Raw genomic sequence first — 21,506 nt, 5'->3', positions numbered from 1 at the left:
CAAACAAATACAACAAGTCACTAGGGTGAGGTCAAATTTATTCATGGCTCTTTATCGCCCCCTCCCGATACACTTGCAACATTCAAAACACAAATCGGCTAGCTAACCATTCAGTTATTGCGCGTAGACTACGCCATTCTTTGGCGCTTTGTAAACAAGAAGTCTGCAAAAGTGGAACATGAAAGAAATCAGGTGAGGGTGGGAAAGAATAAGAGAAGAAGGAGAAAAAACTATTAAATTCAGTTGCATAACGTGTGCTTATTTTGAGCTAGGTAGCTACGACATACGCAGTTTAAACCGATATTGTGTAACTAAAGAGTCAGTGCCACACTGTTATTGTTTTTCATCAATTCGTTGTCCAAAATGGAGGCAATATGCTTTGCCAAATGCTAGCGCTTGCTAGCTAGTCCAGCTAGCTAGTCTACCATATCTGTGGCACAACCTACTGTACTAGATTGGCTGCTGCAATAATATTAATGCGTCTTTCGATGCGATTTGTCAGTATTTATGTCCTCTTCCTACGCGGCTACACTAATCTACACTGCTATAGTACCCAGGCTCCTTCGAAGTACTGTAGGCTGTATAGTCATACACAGTTATTTTGCTAGAAGTAGCTAGCTGCGAAATGTGGTTTGTTGCATTTGTTTGGCAGCAATTTAGACAAGCTAGCTTGCTAGCTTTTATTGCCAGTAACTAATGGAAGAGACGTGATACTTGATCAGTCGCAGTGCAGTGTTTTTTTTGTCCATGAGCAAAGGAATCAACCATTATTAAAAATCCTATGTTTATGTATTCTACAGGATCCAGGCACTCCACTGCTATGACAGGAAATGGAGCTCAGCGATGTTGGCTGCCTTACAGAATGTACAGTCATTCTGTAATGGTGTCTAAGTTAATTTCGCCATGACTTTGAGATCCACTCTGTTCCCCCCTGCGCGATTCAAGCTAGAAGCTGAGAATACCGACTTTGACAAAACACAACTGAGAACTGTGAACTTGAGCTCAGCTGCCATCAAGAGGGAAAACTGTGATTTTGTCATAGATGTTCATGACGTACTTTCTGGCGTACACAACAGTGGAGGAGATCTCAGCAAATCAAATATCTTAGATCAGAATTACAGTGGAAAAGTAGTCCGTGCTTCAGTGGTGGCTACACCAAACAGACCAGGAGTCCCCCTAGTTCAAGGGGACAATAGGGAATCAGCTGGGGTGTTGTCGTCCCCAGCCAGACTGATGGGGGGTGAGGGAACACCAGTCAATGATAAACCCACCCTCACTGACAATATGGATAACCCAGAGTTGCTGTCGAACTCCAAGGATGCTGGTTCTGATGAGAGTGCAAGAGGGGTCGCGTCTGGAGGGATTCTTAGCACTGCTGCCATTGAACTGGTCACTGAAGGCAAGTGGAGAAATGTCAGGAAGACCCCTGCCAATCCCCACACACAAGCCAACTGCCTCCGACAGATTCTCCTGCTACAGCTGGACCTGATTGAGCAACAGCAGCAACAGCTACAGGCCAAGGACAAAGAGATAGATGAGCTCAAATCTGATAAGGAAACGGTATGAAAAGCATTCAGGCAGAGCGATGTTGTACATCTGGTACAGGCCAAGACTTCAGACAATACATCAAATGTTGTTCTTTTGCAGTTGTGCAGTCTTTTTTTAAAATATTTGTCACATAGCTAGATATAGTCCCATATAAAATACTTAACAACATGCAATCACATTTGTTGTACATTTAACTTTTTTTCTCTTTCCATGCAATCAGTTGCTTGCGCGTATTGAGCGCATGGAACGTCGTTTGCAGCTCACAAGGAAGGACCCACGTGACAAACGCCTGTTTCAACCTCTGGAGCCATGGACACCAGATAAAGATGACCTGTGGGACTTAGAGCTCGATGACAGTCCACAGACCAACAGCCCAAGGTCACTTCCCTTTAGCAGGGGTGGCAAAGGCCAGAAGAGGTGAAACACTTTCTCTTCGCATGCAAACTACGTGTTGTATGGTTAGTAGTACCACCTATGTACACAGCCGTTGTCTTATTTCACTCTAACCCATTTCCATCCTCACTGGCAGGAAATTTTGTTTCCTTGACTCCAAGATCCAGAAGTCACGAGGCAAGGGCCCTAAGTTTAGTCCCATAAAGTCTGAGTGTGGAGCTGGTTCTCTGTATCAGAGGGAGCTGCGCAGTAAAGAGACTCCGGAGAAGACAGGGCTCGGGAGGCCAGTGTCGGAAAGGGACACATCTCACCACGGCAAAGAGGAGTCGGAGCTTACTGCACAGATGGAGGAGCTGCCCTTCATGTCTACCACTGAGATGTACCTGTGTCGCTGGCACCAGCCTCCCCCCTCACCACTGCGAGAGCCATCTCCCAAGAAAGAGGAGGCTGTGGCCAGTGAGTAGATTTAACAAGCGTGGGCCCGGTTCTAGGATCCGCGCCAGTGTCATTTGGAATTTGTGATTTGTGTCGTTCCTTTCGTAGATGAAGGGTGATGACTCTCCTTCTCTTTTATGCCTTACAGTCCCATCCTGGAGGGAAAACAGCATGGAGCCCCTGGATGAAGACGCAGCCAATGATATCCCTGAGGTGAGACAGGAAAGCGAAACACAGTATTTATAGTTTTACAAAGAGATTAGAATACTAGGAAATTCAGACTTTTAGTCAAGAATGTCTGGGCATGTGCCAAGATGCACATACGACATGTGCCTTAACACTATTTAACTCCCACTGCTTGTATTGTTTTGTTAAGATGTTGGACGACAGTGTGTTTTTGAAACGCCACGCAAAACTGGAGCTGGATGAGAAGAGAAGGAAACGGTATGGACCGTTTTGTTTTCCATCTTCTAATGTCTCCAAAGTCAGCCTCAGTCCGTTTGGACACCAACTCAGTACTCTACATTTCATAATTTCCTACTTTCTTTTATCGCTCACTCTTTTTCTCGTATGACCCTTTTTTCCAGGTGGGACATTCAGCGTATCCGTGAGCAGCGTATGTTTCAGCGTTTGCAGCAGCGCATGAACAAGAAGAAAGGTATCCAGGAGAGCGAGCCAGAGGTGTTGTCCTTCTACCCTGACACTGAGGACGGTACGACTCGCTACATCGTGAACCTGAACCACTAAAGACTTCACTTACATTTACACATTTAGCAGACGCTCTTATCCAGAGCGACTTACAGTAAGTACAGGGACAGTCCCCCCGAGGCAAGTAGGGTGAAGTGCCTTGCCCAAGGACACAACGTCATGTGCACCGGCCGGGAATCGAACTGGCAACCTTCAGATTACTAGCCCGATGCTCTATCCGCTCAACCACCTGACTCCCACTTACAGCTGAGGCTGTCGCTTTCCCTCCCCACCTTCCCTAACCCTTTTTATTTATTTATGTATTTATTTTTTACAGTGGAGTCCATAATCATCACCCCTTTTCTTCCTGTGGTGGCGTTTGGTCGGCCATTACCGAAGCTCACTCAAGAGTAAGTCATATTTTTGTGTTTCTGCCTTTCCTATCACTGGGCCCTTGCTTCAACATACAGGGGGATCCTTGTACACCTCATAGGATCTTTCTTCTTGTGTCACTCTCTTGCACCATTCTGTCTTCATTTGTTCTATGATGTAAAATAACGAAGCATTCATTTTGATTTTGTTACGAGGGACAAGTAGAAATCGTTTTGGGCTTGTCTGGGTTTTTTGTTTTGTACTTTTTATTTTAGTATTCTTTTGTTTTGTTTTTTATTTTATTTTTACTAGGTATGTTGTTTTTGGTTTGGTATACTATTTCACAATGTCCACTAGACTGAGTTCATCCATCACTCTGCATAATCTATTTTTCAAGATGGTACCATGGTGCAGGTGGCGCAACAGGGCGAGTTTCACAGAAAGACCTTTCATCAAAATGCAAGTATTTATTCCTCCCATAAGTTTTGTTAGATAGAAAACAACAATGGATAGACAAGTACGGCCTTAATGAATTTCATGGACTTGCCAAGCTCCTGTTTGTTTAACTCGGGGAGAACCATTCACACTAGTTCATTAGGAACATGTTGGTTGACAAAATATTGTATGTGGAGGACTGAGAAACCAGAGTGAGTTGAAAAACGATGTCATTGTCTTTCTTCCTCTTTGGTAAAGTATAGTTCTGATAACCAAATGCTTTTCAGGTTGCAGGGGTTGGATTTTCCCGTTCACCCTTCTCATACCCTGCAGAATTTGGAGAGCCTGTCTGAATCTGTATACTTTTGTGTCTCCCTCTGCAGGAACTTTGACCTTCCCTGGGTGGACGACAAAAGCCGCTGCCGTATCGAGTTCCCCAAAAAACACACCCCTCACCGGACCTGCCGGAAATAAGATGGCACCTTTCTGTCTGGAAAAAGAGAACCAACCCTTGTACAACCCCCAGATCTGAAATGGGGTCATTTCTGGACTGGGATAAGGTTTTCAGTGGAAGTTGGTCAAGCATGCATTGCTATGTTGTTATGTGAACAACTGTTTAAATGTGTCAGCACTCTGCTTGTTCTGCTATAATAAGATAGTGACAAGAACCACTCTGTTAGCTATGAATAGTGCAGTGCCTGTTTGAATGAAATACTTTTGTGCTCTGGAAAACGTGGTGGGTCTCGGAGCCTATCCTGTCGTGCGGAAGGATAGTTTTGTGCAGCTCAACATGGCCCCAAACACATTTATACTTATTTCTCGTGTACCGCTCATTCAAACAACTTCACACTATTTCAATTTCATACAGTGCCCAGTTTCTGAGATTATCGAGCCACAGACACACACAAACACAGAAATGTTTGCCTTTGTAGTTAAAGGTATAGATGCCCTTGTACTGATTAAATTGCAAAAAAATCTATACCCCTTTCGATTAAAGCCCTCTATTAACACCTTAGTAAGTGTAGAAGTTCCATAGTCTGGCTAGTTACAACAGTGCAATCATGTTCTTAACATCAGTGAAAAGCCTGCATGCTTCGAAAATCACAAGTGGGGAGCAAAAATCTCATAATACAAAAAGATTTGGAAAAGATTGTTGCTTAGGTATACAACGGCATTGAAACTAAAACCTTTGTGTTCAATGCTTTAGTATTTGATTGTTACTAAATTGTAACAAGCTGTCATGAGGCATGTTAACATGAGGACTTGAATCTGTAGGGAGACAGCTTCAAGTAGTAGTGGATATGATATGACTGAGCTAAAAAGCTTAAAATGCATTTTGTCCTAAGTCTGTGATAATGGCCACTAGGCTTTATAAATTCTCACTGCAAATCTATAGATTTGACTTGTATGTCTGTATTCACTGTAATACTACTGCTTGTGCTGGGGCGCTTCAAGCAAAAATTATCTCTTTTTTTTATCAATGTGCACTACAGTGTGGATATAATGTGATCCTCACTCTGCATGTGTTGTTATTCAACTGCAATGCTGAGCAGATTGTAAGGTTGCGCATCCTTTTATGAAACTATTGGTGTGTTGAATTGTCCGATTTGCATTATGAAAACAAAATCGTAGTCATCAAAATGAGCTGTTAAGTTTACTTGAAAATATGTGTTCCGATGATTTTATTTTTTTACTTGCGTGTGTGCATGGTTTTGAACTGTCAAATCTATTTCACATGGCATCAACATGATAGGGTCATGAATTAAACATAATCATTTTAATTTATGAAAAACATCTGTGTTTGGATTTTGAAAGCATGATTAGGCTACTATTTTCTAAAAACACTGCCTTGTTCCAACTTTGATCCATGTAGTCTAATCTCAAAGTGGTCGAGAATATTGTCCTTTTTGAATTTAAGATTTTTCTGTTTCCAGCCTGCCCAATATGCTGATTTACAGTAGTTGAATATTAGATGGCAGTGAGTTCCATTGACCTATAGTAAGTTATTTTGGACTAGCTTATAACATGTCTTGCAGAAACCTAATGGGCTAGCTTATTCTTAAACATGATCAAAGGTTTGCTTTCTCTCAAACTTTCTGTAAAGTGTTGTCATCTAACTTTGCGATCTTATTATCCTGTTTTGTTATTAGTTGTTTAAACATTTTGGTTATAGCTTTCTGCCTTGACAATGCAACAGACCACAGAAATAGGCTGGTTTTTGAAAAGGTAAGATTGGTCTTCTGTAAATAGCTTTCTGAAACAACTGTACATAAATAAAACATGGCTGTTATTTTTCTATTATTTAAGATGTTGAGTACATTCAATATTGTTCTTCTATGATAATGATTGTATGTTGACAAAATAATTGACAGAAGTTTGTTTTGGAATAAAATACATATCTAACACGTTGTCTAATTCTTTAGTTCTTGATTTGAGGAATGACTAGTACAGATTTGACAACCAGATCTTTCATGTCAAATGTGAAAAAAAGTTTATTGGATAAAGGAAGGCAAAAAGATCTTTAAGTTCTTAAAAATATAAACTACCTCCTTATCAAACTTTGATAAGAATGTTGTCAAACACCAAAACCCAGGATTAATATACAGAACCACTAGACTGACTAGGCACATTATGGAGTGCCCGTTTTGTTTGTCTATGAAAACATCTAGTACATCTGTACCCACTCTAATTTCGATGTGAAATCCATTGACCTGTGTTTTTGAAGTCCCACAAACAAGAGAAAGTAATGATCATCTAGCCAAACCGCAGGCTTTCTGACCAACCCCTCCCATTAGCCATAGTTATAGTTCCAATCTTCTGTGCATCAGCACAAGATTAAAAAAAGGAAATCTAAAGCAAGCAAATCACAGACAGTACATCATTACTTAACCATGATGTTAATCATTTGTTAATATCTTACCAAGTGTACACCCATAATAGGCATACCACAATGAAGCTGAGGTTATGCAAATGTCTTGATCACTGCACACACAAAATAACATACAAAACCTGATATAATCAAATGTCACTGACTTTGGATTCTTTACTTGTCATGATTAGTGTTCTTCTTAAGAGTGTAAATAACATATCCTTGGGTGTTGGAATTTACCCTAACTTTATTAAATTTGTCCTTCAAATTGAACATTTAGTTTGGCAATTGTTCAGCATATATATATGTTGTATTTCTTTTTTTTTTACAAGTACAATCAGGTATGCATAATGTATTTGTTGATAAAATATACATACTACACACAAGTAATAAAACAATGAAAAAACAAAAAAAGCCATACACCTTAACAACAGATTTCTTACTGAACCCTTTCAGTGGTGCTCCAACTCCCTTCCCAAAGAAATGATAGAGATACACAAAATCTGAGTATACTTCTGGACCTGTATTGACACTCCAGCCTGGTGCTGGTCTCTGTCACCCGTTCCATTCTCAGTCTCTTCTGAGGTTGTTGAGTCTCTCCTCCAGATCAGCGTCTGCATCTGCCAGAGCAGCCTGGGGCTCTGCTTTCTTTGCACCTGCGGCTGATAAGCTACCTCCAGTGGCTGGCAGATCTAAATGGACATGAAGAGCAATTAAAACGGCCACATACTTACAGGGGAAAAACTTGACGACAATTTAGGAATGCATTGATGGAATGCCTCACTTGAAAGTTCGTCGGACAGATTGAGGCCCAGTTCATCCAGGACTTGAGACACAACAGCGTCACTGTGGAGTAAATGGAGAGTTAGCGGAACACACAAACGCATGCCTTCAGTGTTCCTTTTCTCTTCTGAACTTACATTTAGTCATTTGGCAGACGCTCTTATCCAGAGCAACTTACAGTAGCTTAAGTACAAGGACATTCCCCCCGAGGCAAGTAGGGTGAAGTGTCTTGCCCAAGGACACAACGTCAATTGGCACAGCCAGGAATCTAACCGGCAACCTTCTAATTAATAGCCCGATTCCCTAACCGCTCAGGCATCCAACTTGCTTACGTTTCATCCTCGTCGTCCTCGTCACCCATAGCATCGTCTATAGCGTCATTCATCATCTCTTCCTTCATGTCCATTATTTCACTCTGTCGTTCGAAATCCATCATGATCTTTTGAATCTGTGGCAGCTTCAACTATTTGGATTAAGAGGAAGAGTCACATACGTTGGATGAGAGGGTATAGATAATCTGTTTGCATGTCTGCCAAAAATAACATTTTTCAAGTGTGACACCTCTGCTTGTAAAAGTTCCATTAGTTACAATAAATGATTCAAAGTATTTGTGCTCACCTGTCTGTTCATGGTTGCCATGGCTTTGGTGACCCCTTTCATTGCCTGGGCCATACTGTTGTTTGATTTGAGTGTCTGGATCTTTAAACTGACTGCCTGGATATTTGCCCTCATCATGATAAATTTCTTAACATATCGCCTTGTGCGAACCAAGTCCTTAGCCATTATCTTGACAGCATCCTGTAAAATTAGCAGGCGTGATTGAGTAAAATCAATACAAGTCACGATTGACACCACTAGTCTTGAGTTTTTAACTACACAAAGTAATTTGTGCTCTCTGTTCTCACCATCTGTCCCTGTTTGGCCATTTTCTTAATATCAGCAATGATTTTCTTCTCCTGCTGCTCCAATCTCTGGCGTTCTTTATCCAGGTCTCTCATGGCACGATTCAGGGCTCTCTGATTCTGCCTTAGCATCTCCTCCGGAGTCTTCCTTTTCCCAAATAGGAAGTCCATCTACAGAAATACGTCATGTGTAAAAGTCAGTTACCTCTGCCACTGGAACCATTAGCCAGGTTTTATGATACAGTGACAAGGTAACGTTAGCCCTAGGTAACGTTAAGTAATATAGCCAGAAAGTGTAGTAAATTACGTTTAAGTAGTTAGATTAAAATCTCAAAACTTAGCTAGCAAGACAGGCCTGCGGATCAAGCAACATGAGCTAATTCTCAATTTACAAATGTCTACTAATTGGTCGCTACCAAGCTAGCCAAGCTTCTTTTTTTACTTTTAGTCCCCACCTCATCTCGTCTAATCTTACCTTGAGTGAAGTGTATTTTAAGGCAGTTAGTTTCCAAACAATAACAATCTCAGAGTTCCAAAGCAATGTTTTTTTCGATAATTCTTTACTGCTTTTAAATCCCCTATTTGTTTTCTTCTTTCATACACTTCCGCAGAAGACAGTTTCGGGAAATGACGTAATGTACATGTCACACGTCACAACCCTCTCCGGGCGCACCTTTTTAGCAAATAACTTATATTGTTGTTTTTAGTGAGCCCGGAAGTTTTATAACAAATAATGGGAGTTTATAATAATTATGTGATCTGTAAAAACAAATAATAATAATAAAATAAATAGTATGATGGTCATTATTATAGATTTCAATATATATATATACATAGATAGATATATGGAAAGATATATAACGTGTAGCCACTATTTGACAATCAAGTCTTCACGCCCTACAAATGTTAAATAATAGTTGTGTATTGACCAAGACCAACTGTGTCCACTTGGAGGCAGTAATGTACTTGCAATGGCAACGATTCACAACTATTATGATTACAGAGGAAGACAGTTCGCCGTAGCACACAATGCACTGCCGCTGACACCATTGGCGTCTCCTAAATCTTCATTAAGATAGTTTTCAAGATCAACGAAATAACAGAAAGATAACTGTAATATTTAATTTCAATACACTTGAGGACTTTGGTTAGTTGATATTCGGCTCAACCGGAAACGCCGGCAAGAATTTGTACTTCCCTCGACACATTGGATTACAGTGGACTGCTTGAAGGAGGTGCCTAGCCTAGAGAGGCTGGGTCAACACTCTAGTGAATGGAAATCAAGACCGGGGCTTTAGTTGGGCCTTGAATAATTTCGTTGTTAATGCCTAATGGATCTGGTGCGAAAACAAATTGATGTAGGAACAAACACGTCGATAGCACATGAATGGTGGGTGGCAAAACAGTCATTACATAACTCCAGGCTTGGTATTAAACAATTAATCGCTTTTTGTTTGTGGATTAGATAGCTGTTTAGCATTAGCAAGCTAGCTACGCCTTTCTTTGATGCGAATTCAACCATTTGTATTGGGCCCATCATCGTCAAAGAATGCATCCAGCTGCAAGAGGATATTATCAGCTAGTTGTCTAAATAGTCACATAATTTATGTATTGTCTGCCCCTGCGTATTTCAGTTACGTTTTATTAACATTTCTTTCTTTATCAACGAATTAACGTTATTGGCTGTGTAGTACATAGAAGTCGCGAAATACATGGTAATCAGCTAGCTAACCATAGCTGCCTAAGCAACCTACCAAAAGGACAGCTAGCTAGTGGAGCTTGTGCAAACATATCACCAGATAATCTTAGCACAGGGTAAGTCCATACGATCTATGAGCTCATAGCTTTCATGCAGATATCTAATTATAGCTGTTGGTAACAAACTCATTATAAAGCCATGTGTATCTACTCCTGTGAATTGACAGTGGCATCTAGTTAGCTAGCTGTAAGATAGCAAGCTAGGCTATTTTGCTATTGGACGGCGCGTGCCTAAATTTGTGGAGTTCATGGGAAGGTTGCGTTTCGAATATTCCGAGTATATACTTAATGTTTAAATTCTTATAACGTGGTTTTGAAATATTAATTTCGCCTGTATGTTTTAGTTAACCAACTAAACGTCAGTGCTTTGTCGGTATGCTAACGCTTGTCATCTGTGTTTACATACACATTCTTTGAGACAGAAAAGCCATGTCTTGACATTTGGACTTATTCCCCATGAACAGAAGCAGCAATATACATTCTGCGGTGGAAAGAAGTTTGCATCCCAGTGAGCTGACATGACATTCAGAATTTGCAGAGTGAAAGGCTCTGAGGCCTCTATAATGTTCTCAAAGGACGCAAAATAATAGACTGCTGCTGTTAACGCCATTTTAAACAGGGGCTCCTGTGTGGGCCTGTGGGGTGGTGGTAATTTTGAGGTTAAGCAAAGTGCCTTCGACCGGACCAGGATTTTAAAAAGTGCCTTCGATTGGACTGGGAATAGGTGCTGTTTTGACATGGACGGTCCGAGTCGAAGCGGTGGGTTTAGACAGAGCCGACGGTCCCGTTCTCAGCGCGACAGAGAACGGCGTAGGAGACGAGTCGACCTCGCTGATCAACGGGCCACATCTCCCTCCTCGGGCTCGGACCGGGAGGTTTGCGGAGCAAACTCTGTTTTAGGTCCCGGGGGTAGAGTATGTCGACCCGCGTTTCCCGGTGTCAGGCACAGGCCTCCGCGGCGGAGGAAGCGAGAATCGGTGTCCTGCGAAGAGGACATCATCGATGGTTTCGCCATTGCCAGCTTCATCAGCTTGGAGGCCTTAGAGGTAAGATTGCACACAATCCCCAGACTAGACAACCCAGACATGATGGAATGCTGCTACATTCACAACACAGACATTAACGCTAAGTAACCTGTGACTAACCCTAACATCTAGACTCGAATCGGCGTTTCCAAAATCCATCGGACTGATATACACGAAGCATGCATCTCTAATTCGTTAGTTGATAATTTATCTAAAATGTCAATACAATTAAAACAACCAATGTCATTTTAGGCCTTTCACTGAGACCTCATTTGGGTGTTCAGGCATTTTGTTCTTCCTTAGATCCAACACTTGACTCGATTTAAGTAAGCTAAGCACCGCACTACCAATCCAATACCCTTTATGGTTGTAATTGGAGCAGGTGAACCAATCAACAACCACTGTAAATGTTAGATCCACAGCAATGTCCTCTAATGGGTCTTAATAAATGGATAAATTGAATTCTTTTCCTCCTGAATTATCCATGTCCTCTCTGCACCCATTGTTGATGAACTGATGAACAGTCTATTTAAACTACACTAAGTAACTGAACATGGGAACACGGGAGGAGTAATGAAACTGAGCCACTTGTCATGGTGCCTTAGCCTTCTTTACCCTCTCAGTAGTTTTAAAATGTCAGCACCTAACACCATTGCATCCAGTTAACTGACTTAACTCTTGAAATACTTCATATTCAACATAACCTAAAACCTTCCACTAAAAAAGTCCAGCTATGGGTTAACTTTTCCCCAACAATTATATGTTTTTATCTGTGTGGGAAATAACCAGGAAGTCAATCAACACACAGGGTATGTTGTTTCCAGCGCAGTAGCAGGCTAATTGTTTGCAGTTCTATGTAAACACAGCTGTTTTTCTCTTCTTCTCAGATGGACTGTTCTCTGAAGCCTACTCAGCGTGCCGCGATGCTCATGGGAAGGGCGAGCAAGAGAAAGAGGAGCCCGGAGGAGAACGGCGGAGGGCCCCTCACAGACGCCGAGGAGGGGGCCCCGCCCAGCTACTCCCGCAGTTGCTGGAACAGGAACAGAAAGAAGAGAAGAAAGACAAATGTGAAGGTTCGGAAACAAACGATTGGCTTTTTGTGACGTGTAACGGTTGTTGTGCGTTTTTCGGTGTGTGGTTATTGAATCTGTTTTTTTTTCTGCTGACCTTCTCACATTTGGAAGTGTGCGTAGCCTAAGAGTTCACACTAGATGACCTACTGGGAACAGGCTTGCACACACCTGTTGTATAGTTCCAACACATCCTTGGAACTGTAACAGGATGGGTGCTGCTTGCCTTTTGTGATACAACGATTGTGTTGTGAAGTTGCTGAAAAGATGACAGCTTAAGTGTATGTACACGTCGTATTACTAAATACGAGTCTTGTATCATTTTAAGCACTTAGACTGGCAACATTAACTATAGTGAGGCTTCAAATACACTGAACCTGCTCTGCTGTTGACCAGTTATACACATGCATTGGTGTATAGTTGGACTTTACCAGTATTCAGAGGTGAAGTTGAATGTCAGTGGCAATAATATAACACTGTAATGATTCCCTTAGGGTGGAGCGATTCTGCTCTTGGAGACTGGCTACATTGTGAGTTATAATGCATAGCATTTTACATTGAACAATGCCCTGTCTAGACTCCAAATGTAGCTCTGTATAAAGATGTTCATTTTTTTTAAATTGATGTTTTATGCCCTTTTTCAGTGTGACACAGAGAGTGAGTCAGCAGATAAGGTGGGTGCTGCCTACATCAAATCACTTACTGTTATTTTGTTATTTATATTGCATTTGGTATTGTCATAGTTTCCTTTTTTAATTTTGTGTGTTTCCTCTTGTATTCCAGGCATCTGACAATGATATGGATCCGACATTCACTGTCAGTACCAGAAAAGGTAAAACTACTGCTTTATGCCTCTATAAGTCTATTCTTGTGATGGATTGATTGGGTGCAGTCAACCGTCTGTTGGAAATGTTCACACTGCAAAATCTACTTTAAAACCTCACTCTTATTAAGTCGATAGCGTGGCTACTAATTTAATGATTGCTTCTCCGTCCTAAGTTATGGAGCCTACCCCTGTGAGCATGGTCTCCTCTATGGCCAAAGGCTGCCCCCCCCTTCCAGCGCGCTGTGGCCTGTCCCGGCTCATGGTCACCCCGTGCGTATCTGGACTCGAGCGCAGTCAGGAGAGGAGCCTGGAGCCGCCTCACCCCGAGCCTGTCTCTTCTACCTCTTACTCCTTTTCCTGCCTGCCTTCTCACTCCCCGGCCACTGCCGCCTCCCGGCCCAGCCACCTCAACGGCAACAACGGCTTCCACCAGCGCCACGAGCCCAACCCCTCGCTCTCCAAACACAAGCCCTTCCTCTCCTTCCCTGGACGGCCCCACTCCATCTACAACATGGGCACCAGCAACAGGTCGGTGTTGGTCGTCACCTTCGAGTGTCGAGGGGTTTTTGCCTTTTGAAAACACGTCCCTCTTACGCACGCAGTGGGCTGTTTTTTGTGAAATGTGAAATTCACAAATGCTGTCTTTTGCAGGAGCGGTACCTCAGTCAAGCCGCCGTCGTCATCCAGTGCATCTTCCTCCTTGCGTCCCCCCACACCCTCTTCCAGCATGGCCCTGTCCCTCATCCGAGGTCCAGGCTCCTCAGGATCTCTGCGCCCCCCCTCACGAGCAGGGTCCGGCTCCATGTTCAATTCCTCCCCCGGCCTCCCCCCGCCGCCCCCCCTTCTACAGGTGTCCGCCCACGCAGCTGCAGGTACAGTCAGCCGCAGTTCTTCTATCCTCATGGCATGAGTACTAACGCTGTATAAATGTTGTTCAAAGTAGCAAACAAATGGGGTTGTAGTCATTTTCCAGTCATATACAGTCTTAGTCTTTATCACCCAGCGAAGCGTAGTGCCAGTTAGCATAACCGAAAGCAGTCGAGGTCCGTATCCTCATAGTTCCTCTTCACACCTGCCTCATACTACAGACCAGGATTTGCTGCGTCAGGGTCTGAACTCTCACTTCCTCGCCTCTCAAGAGCGAGAGGGCCGGCGCAGTGTCCCCGGGACGGAGACCAATGGCGGGGCGGGGCGCTCTACCCCTGGTGGGCCGTCAGCCTCCAGCTCCAGCTCCGGTTCCTCCGGCAGGACGTCCCAGGCCCAGCCCAGCATCCAGCCCTTGGCCTTCCAGTTCCATCAGCACAATCACCAGCACCAGCACACACACACGCACCAACACTTCACGCCTTTCCTGCACCCTACAGCAACAGCACCGCCTCTGGTAAGACAACAATTTGGGGTCAGACAGACTTGAAACTTGAGTGTCTGGCAGGGTTCAGGCCAGCCATGAAACATTCTACAGGTGATGTAACCAATCCTTTTCCCTCTCTTAGTTTGAGAAGTATGCTGGCAAGATGGAGGGGCTCTACCGACACACTGTAAGTTCCCATTCATATATTACTGACGCACGACAGACCTTTATTACCTAATAAAAGACTGAGAGGTCTGAAATTGACTGCGCCACTTTTGAGTCAGTTTCAGTTTTTTCATACCCTTTTATAGGCTTTATGGGTATATTACTAGATAAGGCACCACTGGTTTTAACCAGTTTCTGTTTGTGTGTGGCTGATGTAGTTCTTTCCACAGTACCCTCCTTCAGTGCCAGGCATCCAGCCAGTGATCCCCCCTGCTGGGCCCTTCGGCTCTCTTCAAGGAGCCTTCCAGCCTAAGGTGAGAGTCAATACAATAAGTCAATTTACTGTTTGCCTCCCTTGCGCCGTCAAAATGCCTGTTCAGATAACAGGCGTTTCATAGCAACCACCATCTTAGAATTCTGCCTGTTTATGAAAGAGGACTGTCTATATGCGCTCATTTAGTAGATCCTATTTATATCTTTAGTTTCTTCGGATGTTTTAATATTGGTGTTGACTTAGACTGTGTGCATTGTGTGGATCTCAGCTCAAAGTGTGCTGTGTGACAGCCTCTTGTCCCCCAGGGAACAGGTCCTGAGATGAACGCTCGGCTGGGAGTTGTGCCTCACCACCTGCAGCCTAAAGACCCGCGGGTAAGGACGTCTACTGAACCTGTCACATCTTGATTGTGCGGATGATTGTAGATGACAGTTTTCTTTTTTTTTTTTACTGTACTGATTGAGTCACGATCACTTAGCCATGATGCACCAGGACATGGGGCCCTAATGGGTGTATAAATATAAACATAGTCATAAAGAGTGGAATGTGTTAACCAAAACGGTTTACGATTCTGTTCTCTTTTAGCTAACTGATCCATTTGGGACATCGTTGAAAGTCAGTAATGTAAGCAAAAACTGATGATTTTTAAATCCTGTTTTTTCTCTCACTATTTCTAACTCTTTAACTCACTTGCTCTGGATCATAATCAATTTGAATGATCAATGAAATGCCCTTGCACACAGATGTGTAATATTGCAGAATATATTTTTCACTTTCGTTCTTGCTGCATACTCATGCTTAAAATGTTACAGGAAAACTGCACTGACCAATACAAGTGATTGATATTTGCTTTACTAATCTCTACTTCTCCTCAAGATCATGAAATCCTCTTCTTGTTTTGATGGCAGTACAATACAGAAGAATAGTCTACATGACAGTGGCATCTGACTCCTGGAGTGCGACTTTAACCCGAGTCACTGAGGATCAGTCTATAATGTTGTGTTTCCCTCTTATACAGAAGCCAGGGAAGTGGTGTGCTATGCATGTGCACGTGGCCTGGATGATTCTAAGCCATCAGAAGAAAGTAAAGGTGCGTTGCTACAATTAACCTGGATCACAACCCCCGTTAGGGAAATGTATATAACCCTGCATCTGTCATGTTTCTCATGGTCTCCCTGGTCTCTCAGTTGATGCATGCGGATCCTCACAAGCTGGACTTCCGTAATGAGCTGCTCGCTCGTCTTCCGGGAGCAGGAGACCCCAGGCTGGGGCCTCTGGGAGGGGGGCTTCCCCCGGCCCATGACCTCACCAGGCCTGCCAGCCTCTTCACAGCCCCTGGTAGGCATCTGCCTTCACTAAGTAAGATAAGATTCTAGTCTGGTATTAGTAATAGTAGGTCCTTTATTGATGCCCAGGGAGAAATTTACAAAAAAAAAATTGTACGATTACACTTGTGAAAAAGTGTAATCGTATGGGGCCTGATGTCCGGTGTGGCGTCTATACAGAGGTGTCATGTCTGAGAAGTTTGATCTTGTCGGTTTGCATTGAGGTGCCTCTTCTCTCCCCACAGGTGGAGTCAATCCGTCCTCATCTCCTTTCATCCCTCCATCCACGCCCCACTCCTCTTTCCTCACTCCGGGGGCACACATGGGTAAGAGACTCCTTGAAAGGGGCACGTCTGTCTGGTGTACACTCAACAGACGTCTCCTCGGGCGTGTTTACTCACCCACGGATTGATTTTATTCTGTACCATATCTGAAGGCCATGCAAAACATAGTTTACTCATAACTGACCTTCCACCTCCCTCTCTGTTTACTTGGTGTGTGTAGCAGACCCTTACGGCCGCTCACCCCCCTTCACCCCTCTGGGAGCCTTGGGGTCCAGTGCCTTTGGAGGACTGGGCAGCCCCACACTGGGTACGTAAAAAAAAGAAAAGAAATCCTGCTCTTAAGACATGCCGTGCCTTAAGAAATCCTGCTCTTAAGACAAGCCGTGCCTTGAACTATGAACCATAACTGGTTTGCACAAGCTAACCCGTAATAACGTGTTTTTTTTTTTGGGACTGTTACAGCGAGCAGCTCAGTGTTTGGCCACAAGGATTCTCCTGCCGGTGTGGTTGGGGGCCTGAACAACCCTCACGACCCCTGGAATCGCCTGCACGGTGGCCCTCCCAACTTCACCGCAGGGCCGAGCTGGGCCAAAGGGGCTGACAAGAGGGATGAGAGAGACAGAGGAAAGGAGATGGAGAGGAGAGAAATCCTTCACATCAAAGACGAAAAAGACAGGTACATCAATGACACCGTATCACAGGAGATCCTCCTCAGCTTTTGTGGCTTGACGTTGGGTGTTTTGAACCTCGGAATATCTTACCCACTGCCCAGTCATCTTTCTCCTCTCCTCACAATGCTTCTCTCTTGCAGGGACAACATGCTGTATGGTCGGCCACCAGTGCGAATGTCGCCGGTGGCCCCTCCCTTGAAGCTCCGCAGCAACACCCCCGTCTCCCACATGAATGGGCACGGTGGTCCGATGGCAGCGAACGGGCCTGGCGAGGACTTGAACCGCAGCATGAGCAGGGACCGGGAGAGAGACAGAGACGGGGACAAGAGACCTCCCCACACCGTATCATCGAGAGCACCGAGCACTTCCTCTTTGGCGGCGGACCGAGATAGGCCGCGCTCCTCCTCCTCCTCGGTGCTCACCACTCCCCCACCCTCTGGCCCCTCTGCGCCCTCTCCCCTGGACCTGTACCCCCGACAGCAGCAGCCCTCTGCTGCTCATGGCCACCACAACGAATCCCCCCGTCCCTCCCAAAGAGATGCGGGCCCCCCTGCCTCATCCTCGGCCTCTGCCACTGTCACCTCACTGTCCCAGGGCAAGAAGCCTGACCGGACCACAACCCCCGTCCCCAAACCCTCCCTCCTCCCTCCAGTCAAAGTCAAAGAGGAGCGGAAAGAGGAGCCAGAGCATATCCCCATCTCCCTGCCGCCTCCCCCCGTGCCCAGCCATAACTACGACAGGCCTAACAGCCGCCCACACCACCATCGCTCTGCCACCCCTTCCTCCTCTTCTCACTCGCTGACGCCCACACCTGGGGTACCCCTGCCTCCTCCGACCCAGCACCAACCCTCACACCAACCCTCACACCAACCCTCACACCAACCCTCACACCAACCCTCACACCACCACCTCTCTCTGCTGGAGCGCTCCAGGGCTCAGGCCGCCATCGAGGCTTACCTGGGAAGTGCGGCCGGCGCTGGGGGCTTGGTCATTGGTCCAGGAGGGGAACGGTTTGCCGCTCACCCCCATGGCCCGCCCCAGGGGCACCCCCAGCACCCCCATGGCTTCCCCTCATGGGACCCCTGGAGGGAGCTGGCAGCTCAGCAGCAGCAACAGCAGCGTAGGGAAGCCATGGCGATGCGCTCTGACCCCCACCTGGCCCTTCGTTCAGACCCCCACTTGGCCCTACGCTCCGATCCCCACCTGGCTCGGCTGCTCCAGCACCAGCATGCCCAGCGCTTCCTGGAAGCTGAGAGGGCGGCGGCCATGGCGGCCGCAGTCGGGGCCAACCCTCACCACCCCCAGACCTCTACCTCTTCCGCCCCCACCTCCGTACGGCAGGAGTTTGGCCTGATGGCCCATCACTTCGACAGGCCTCCCCACCTGGGACCTCCCAGCGGCAGCCTCATGGACGAGGAGCAGCGAGCCCAAATCATGAGGGAAGACTTTGAGAGGGCACGTTACTTTGGAATGCATTCTCACCCGCACCTCTCCGGGGCCCACCTCCAAAACCACTCTCACGCTGCCCACCTGGAGCAGCTCCACCCTGGCCTGCTCTCTCACTCCCACCTCCAGCCCGGAGCTTCCAACCCCTCACCCCACCACCCTGGCCTCTACTCTCGCATCGGGGCCCTGCACCCGCACCACATGCCCAACGGCATCCTGGGTAAGTCCCCTGCAGGCCTTGTGGGAGCTTTGTCTGTCGGGGGACCACCGCCCCTGATTCCCTCGGTGGCTAGCAGATCCGCCACCCCTCCTCGCGGCTCCAGACTCGGCCCAGGTGACCTGGCTCTGTACAGCACCCACAAAGATGGGGAATCCAGATAGTACTGGGACTCGTCTGAGGTGGTCGAGGGGAAATGTCAGGGTTACTGTGCTGCTCTTACTCCGCTCTCTGACAGGAGGAGACCCCTCTCACAAACTGTACACCCCAGCTCTCAAAGGATGCGTGTGATCGGCTTGGGAGGAAAATTGTGACTTGCCAGAATGACTCAGTATATTATCCACAATGGTTCTATCAGTGCAATGGTACATGATTTCTGTGCATCCTAGTGTATTTTATTTTAAGAATGCTGTCGGGAATCCTGTATGATATGCGATAATGGTAGTTCTGTTTGAAGAGGCAGAGATTTTTTCTTTTTCTTTTCAGTTTTAACATCTTAAGTGAGCCTTTTCAGGTTTGGCAGAGGAAGGTGCACTTTCTGTATGTACTGGCTCATCCTTTCTTTTTTTTTACTCTTGGGATCATATGAAGCCCTTTGCGTTAATCAACCCTGTTTGACTTTTGTGGATAAGAGCAAAAGAATATGGAGGGGCGGCTTGGTGTATTTGAATGATTTCCTTTTCGTCTAGAGTTGTGAGGAGACAGATTATTGGTGAAACATGAAGATTCTAAGTCTCTTAAGGACAGTAAGCACCTGTACCTCAGTTCACCGCCTCTCCCTAAAATGACCTCCCCCCCTCTGCAAAGTTTTTTTTTTTTTTACATGAGATTCTTCACCTTCTTTTTCAGTGGATGATATGAACTGTACTTCATTGTGGGGTGGACACAATATTTTAAAACGTATATATGAAACTGTTTCCCATTCTCCTCTCTGACTCTATATGAGCAGGACCAGAATATAGTAGAATAGTGAAAATGCCTTTGTAATTATTATTGTTAACATTAATTATCTTCTATAATGGTAATAAATATATTCACTGTTATGTTATTTGTCATTGTTTCAGGTATCACCAATGCACTCCCTTATCTGTTAGGTAAAAGTTGTTTCAAATCATCCAGAAGTAAAGGCTTGATTCACTGATGCTTCTGAATGCAAGATTCAATTGTCACAACCTCTGGCCTCTTCATTGATCAGACCTTTAAATATAATTGTACACTGAGGGGTTGTGTGTTGGTGTCATGTAGTACCAATCATCGTTTGGGACTATGTAACCCCCCTCTTGCGAGAGTTTACAGAGATGTTTCATGAACAAAGATAAGTTATATGGATGAATGGGACGTCTGCTGTACTGAACCACTGAAAATGACTCAAAAACGAGTCAAAGGACAACAGTGGGTATACTGAGGTGGAAAAGACATTTGGGTCGATTATTTTATTAAGACCATTTTATACCTTTCCAACCCCCTCTCCTAGAGACCACAAAGATTAATTATTAAATGAATTGTTGGTAACTTGGTTGTGCTTTAGTCTCGTTTGTTTAACTTCATTTGTATATAAATTAACACTTAAAAGAAATGACTCAACATCAACTTAATAACTTAGTTAATGACAAAACAATATGAACGTAGCCTACTTCTGAATAGTCTGCAAGACGGACCTTACACTACCGCTCTTGAGTATTCAAGTTGCCTAATCGCTGGACTAATTCTTAGAAAAATTCCAATGTTCGTTTGTTAAATAAATCTGCAGTTACCAAGATTTAAAATCCAAGGTTCTTTCGAAGAAAAGATAATCGATGGCTGCAATAACACTTGAAAGCAAAGTTTACCACCGCAAATAATTTTGCAACACACACTCTGGAGAAAAGATCCAGAGAGAAATTTATTGGACCAGAGTGCAAAACTGAGGATTCAATTCTTGATGCCTCAAATTCCTAAAGGATTGATTCGCTTTTGATGAGGTTAGTCGAGTCTAATGTTGGCCTTTAAAGATGATAAACCTCGCGTTCCGTGTGCTCCAAAAAATTCAAGTGGCGCGCTGAATAACCTCTCGCGAGATAACACTTCCTTCTGCACTCTGTCAGCAGTGGTTCTCCACCATTTCGCTGCGTCTAAAGTCTCCTCCCCGCTACCGCTAGATTTGGCGAGCCGAACCCACTCTCCCTCGGTCCGTATTTTAACTTCTTCCCACGGACCTACCTGTACCTCATTGGGTACCGAGAGACAGTTTGGAATACTATCATCACGGATTGAGTACGATTTTATGCGGATGACGACTCCTTCAACAAGAATTTAGTAAAAGAAAAGTGATCGGAAATTTCAGGTAGGTGGGAACTTAAGATGGCGGCTGTGAGAGGGGGGGCTATGGAGGAAGTAGGGGGGCACAAGGGGGGATTGTATTGTATTATGAAGAAGCACAGACAGAACCATCACATTAAATGGAGACATAGCCAAACAAATGGTTATTGAAAAGGTCATAATTATTGAAACTATCAAGTGAAAAACAAGTCAACATTTCTCAACGCACCAGTGATTAACACACAATGACAATGCACTTGTAATGTTGCCCCAAGTAGCCTAGCCGTTCTGTGTAGGCTGCCAAGACCTAGCGTTACCGGTCAATTGCTCTGCACCACGCGCAAGGTTTTAGAAATGGTCAGAGCACCATCC

At 44.8% G+C, this 21,506-nt stretch overlaps 3 protein-coding genes across 12 annotated transcripts; 2 read left to right on the top strand and 1 right to left on the bottom strand.

The window, feature by feature from the left end:
* Window positions 1-54: 54 nt before the first annotated feature.
* msl1b (MSL complex subunit 1b) lies at window positions 55-6,275 on the top strand. Of its 2 annotated transcripts, XM_062474571.1 has the most exons (10): window positions 55-192; window positions 801-1,560; window positions 1,769-1,965; window positions 2,078-2,397; window positions 2,525-2,589; window positions 2,753-2,820; window positions 2,964-3,088; window positions 3,401-3,473; window positions 3,833-3,894; window positions 4,254-6,275. In XM_062474571.1, coding segments are annotated over exons 2-10 (1,569 nt in total). In that variant the 5' UTR covers window positions 55-192; window positions 801-903; the 3' UTR covers window positions 4,256-6,275. The 2 variants fall into 2 exon arrangements, with proteins under 2 accessions (XP_062330555.1, XP_062330554.1); XM_062474570.1 differs by lacking the exon at window positions 3,833-3,894.
* Window positions 6,276-7,071: 796 nt separating this feature from the next.
* chmp2a (charged multivesicular body protein 2A) lies at window positions 7,072-9,060 on the bottom strand. The gene is made up of 6 exons (XM_062475207.1): window positions 8,900-9,060; window positions 8,428-8,595; window positions 8,141-8,320; window positions 7,855-7,985; window positions 7,524-7,585; window positions 7,072-7,431 (listed from the first exon to the last, which is right to left on the bottom strand). Exons 2-6 carry the CDS (start codon window positions 8,593-8,595, stop codon window positions 7,310-7,312), a joined length of 663 nt encoding a protein of 220 aa, XP_062331191.1. The 5' UTR covers window positions 8,900-9,060; the 3' UTR covers window positions 7,072-7,309.
* Window positions 9,061-9,434: 374 nt separating this feature from the next.
* On the top strand, window positions 9,435-20,348 carry fbrs (fibrosin). 9 transcript variants are annotated; one of them, XM_062474100.1, is made up of 19 exons: window positions 9,435-9,814; window positions 10,647-11,228; window positions 12,095-12,280; window positions 12,772-12,807; window positions 12,922-12,951; window positions 13,061-13,109; window positions 13,277-13,631; window positions 13,755-13,975; window positions 14,192-14,484; window positions 14,597-14,641; window positions 14,838-14,933; window positions 15,184-15,267; window positions 15,479-15,517; window positions 15,912-15,983; window positions 16,081-16,252; window positions 16,464-16,544; window positions 16,723-16,809; window positions 16,965-17,178; window positions 17,314-20,348. In XM_062474100.1, the coding sequence occupies exons 2-19, from the start codon at window positions 10,920-10,922 to the stop codon at window positions 18,998-19,000; spliced, it is 4,056 nt and encodes a 1,351-aa protein (XP_062330084.1). In that variant the 5' UTR covers window positions 9,435-9,814; window positions 10,647-10,919; the 3' UTR covers window positions 19,001-20,348. The 9 variants fall into 9 exon arrangements, with proteins under 9 accessions (XP_062330084.1, XP_062330090.1, XP_062330088.1 ...); XM_062474106.1 differs by having other exon boundaries at window positions 9,435-11,228; window positions 14,243-14,484; XM_062474104.1 differs by having other exon boundaries at window positions 9,435-11,228; window positions 14,850-14,933; window positions 15,199-15,267.
* Window positions 20,349-21,506: the final 1,158 nt, after the last annotated feature.

The sequence above is a fragment of the Osmerus eperlanus genome, chromosome 12 (genome assembly GCF_963692335.1).
Source record: "Osmerus eperlanus chromosome 12, fOsmEpe2.1, whole genome shotgun sequence".
In the NCBI taxonomy this organism is placed as follows: Eukaryota; Metazoa; Chordata; class Actinopteri; order Osmeriformes; family Osmeridae; genus Osmerus; species Osmerus eperlanus.
The sequence above is the reverse complement of the archived record's forward strand: the minus strand, read 5'-3'. Positions and strand labels throughout refer to the sequence as shown.

Coding starts and splice junctions, on each gene's coding strand:
- chmp2a (XM_062475207.1), bottom strand. CDS start 8,595: ATGGACTTCCTATTTGGGAAAAGGAAGACTCCGGAGGAGATGCTAAGG. Junction 7,586..7,854: donor GAGGACGACGAGGATGAAAC/GTAAGCAAGTTG, acceptor TTTACTCCACAG/TGACGCTGTTGTGTCTCAAG. Junction 7,432..7,523: donor TCTGTCCGACGAACTTTCAA/GTGAGGCATTCC, acceptor ATGTCCATTTAG/ATCTGCCAGCCACTGGAGGT.
- msl1b (XM_062474570.1), top strand. CDS start 904: ATGACTTTGAGATCCACTCTGTTCCCCCCTGCGCGATTCAAGCTAGAA. Junction 1,561..1,768: donor TCAAATCTGATAAGGAAACG/GTATGAAAAGCA, acceptor CCATGCAATCAG/TTGCTTGCGCGTATTGAGCG. Junction 2,821..2,963: donor GATGAGAAGAGAAGGAAACG/GTATGGACCGTT, acceptor CCTTTTTTCCAG/GTGGGACATTCAGCGTATCC.
- fbrs (XM_062474100.1), top strand. CDS start 10,920: ATGGACGGTCCGAGTCGAAGCGGTGGGTTTAGACAGAGCCGACGGTCC. Junction 12,281..12,771: donor GAAGAAAGACAAATGTGAAG/GTTCGGAAACAA, acceptor TGATTCCCTTAG/GGTGGAGCGATTCTGCTCTT. Junction 16,545..16,722: donor CACTCCGGGGGCACACATGG/GTAAGAGACTCC, acceptor TGGTGTGTGTAG/CAGACCCTTACGGCCGCTCA.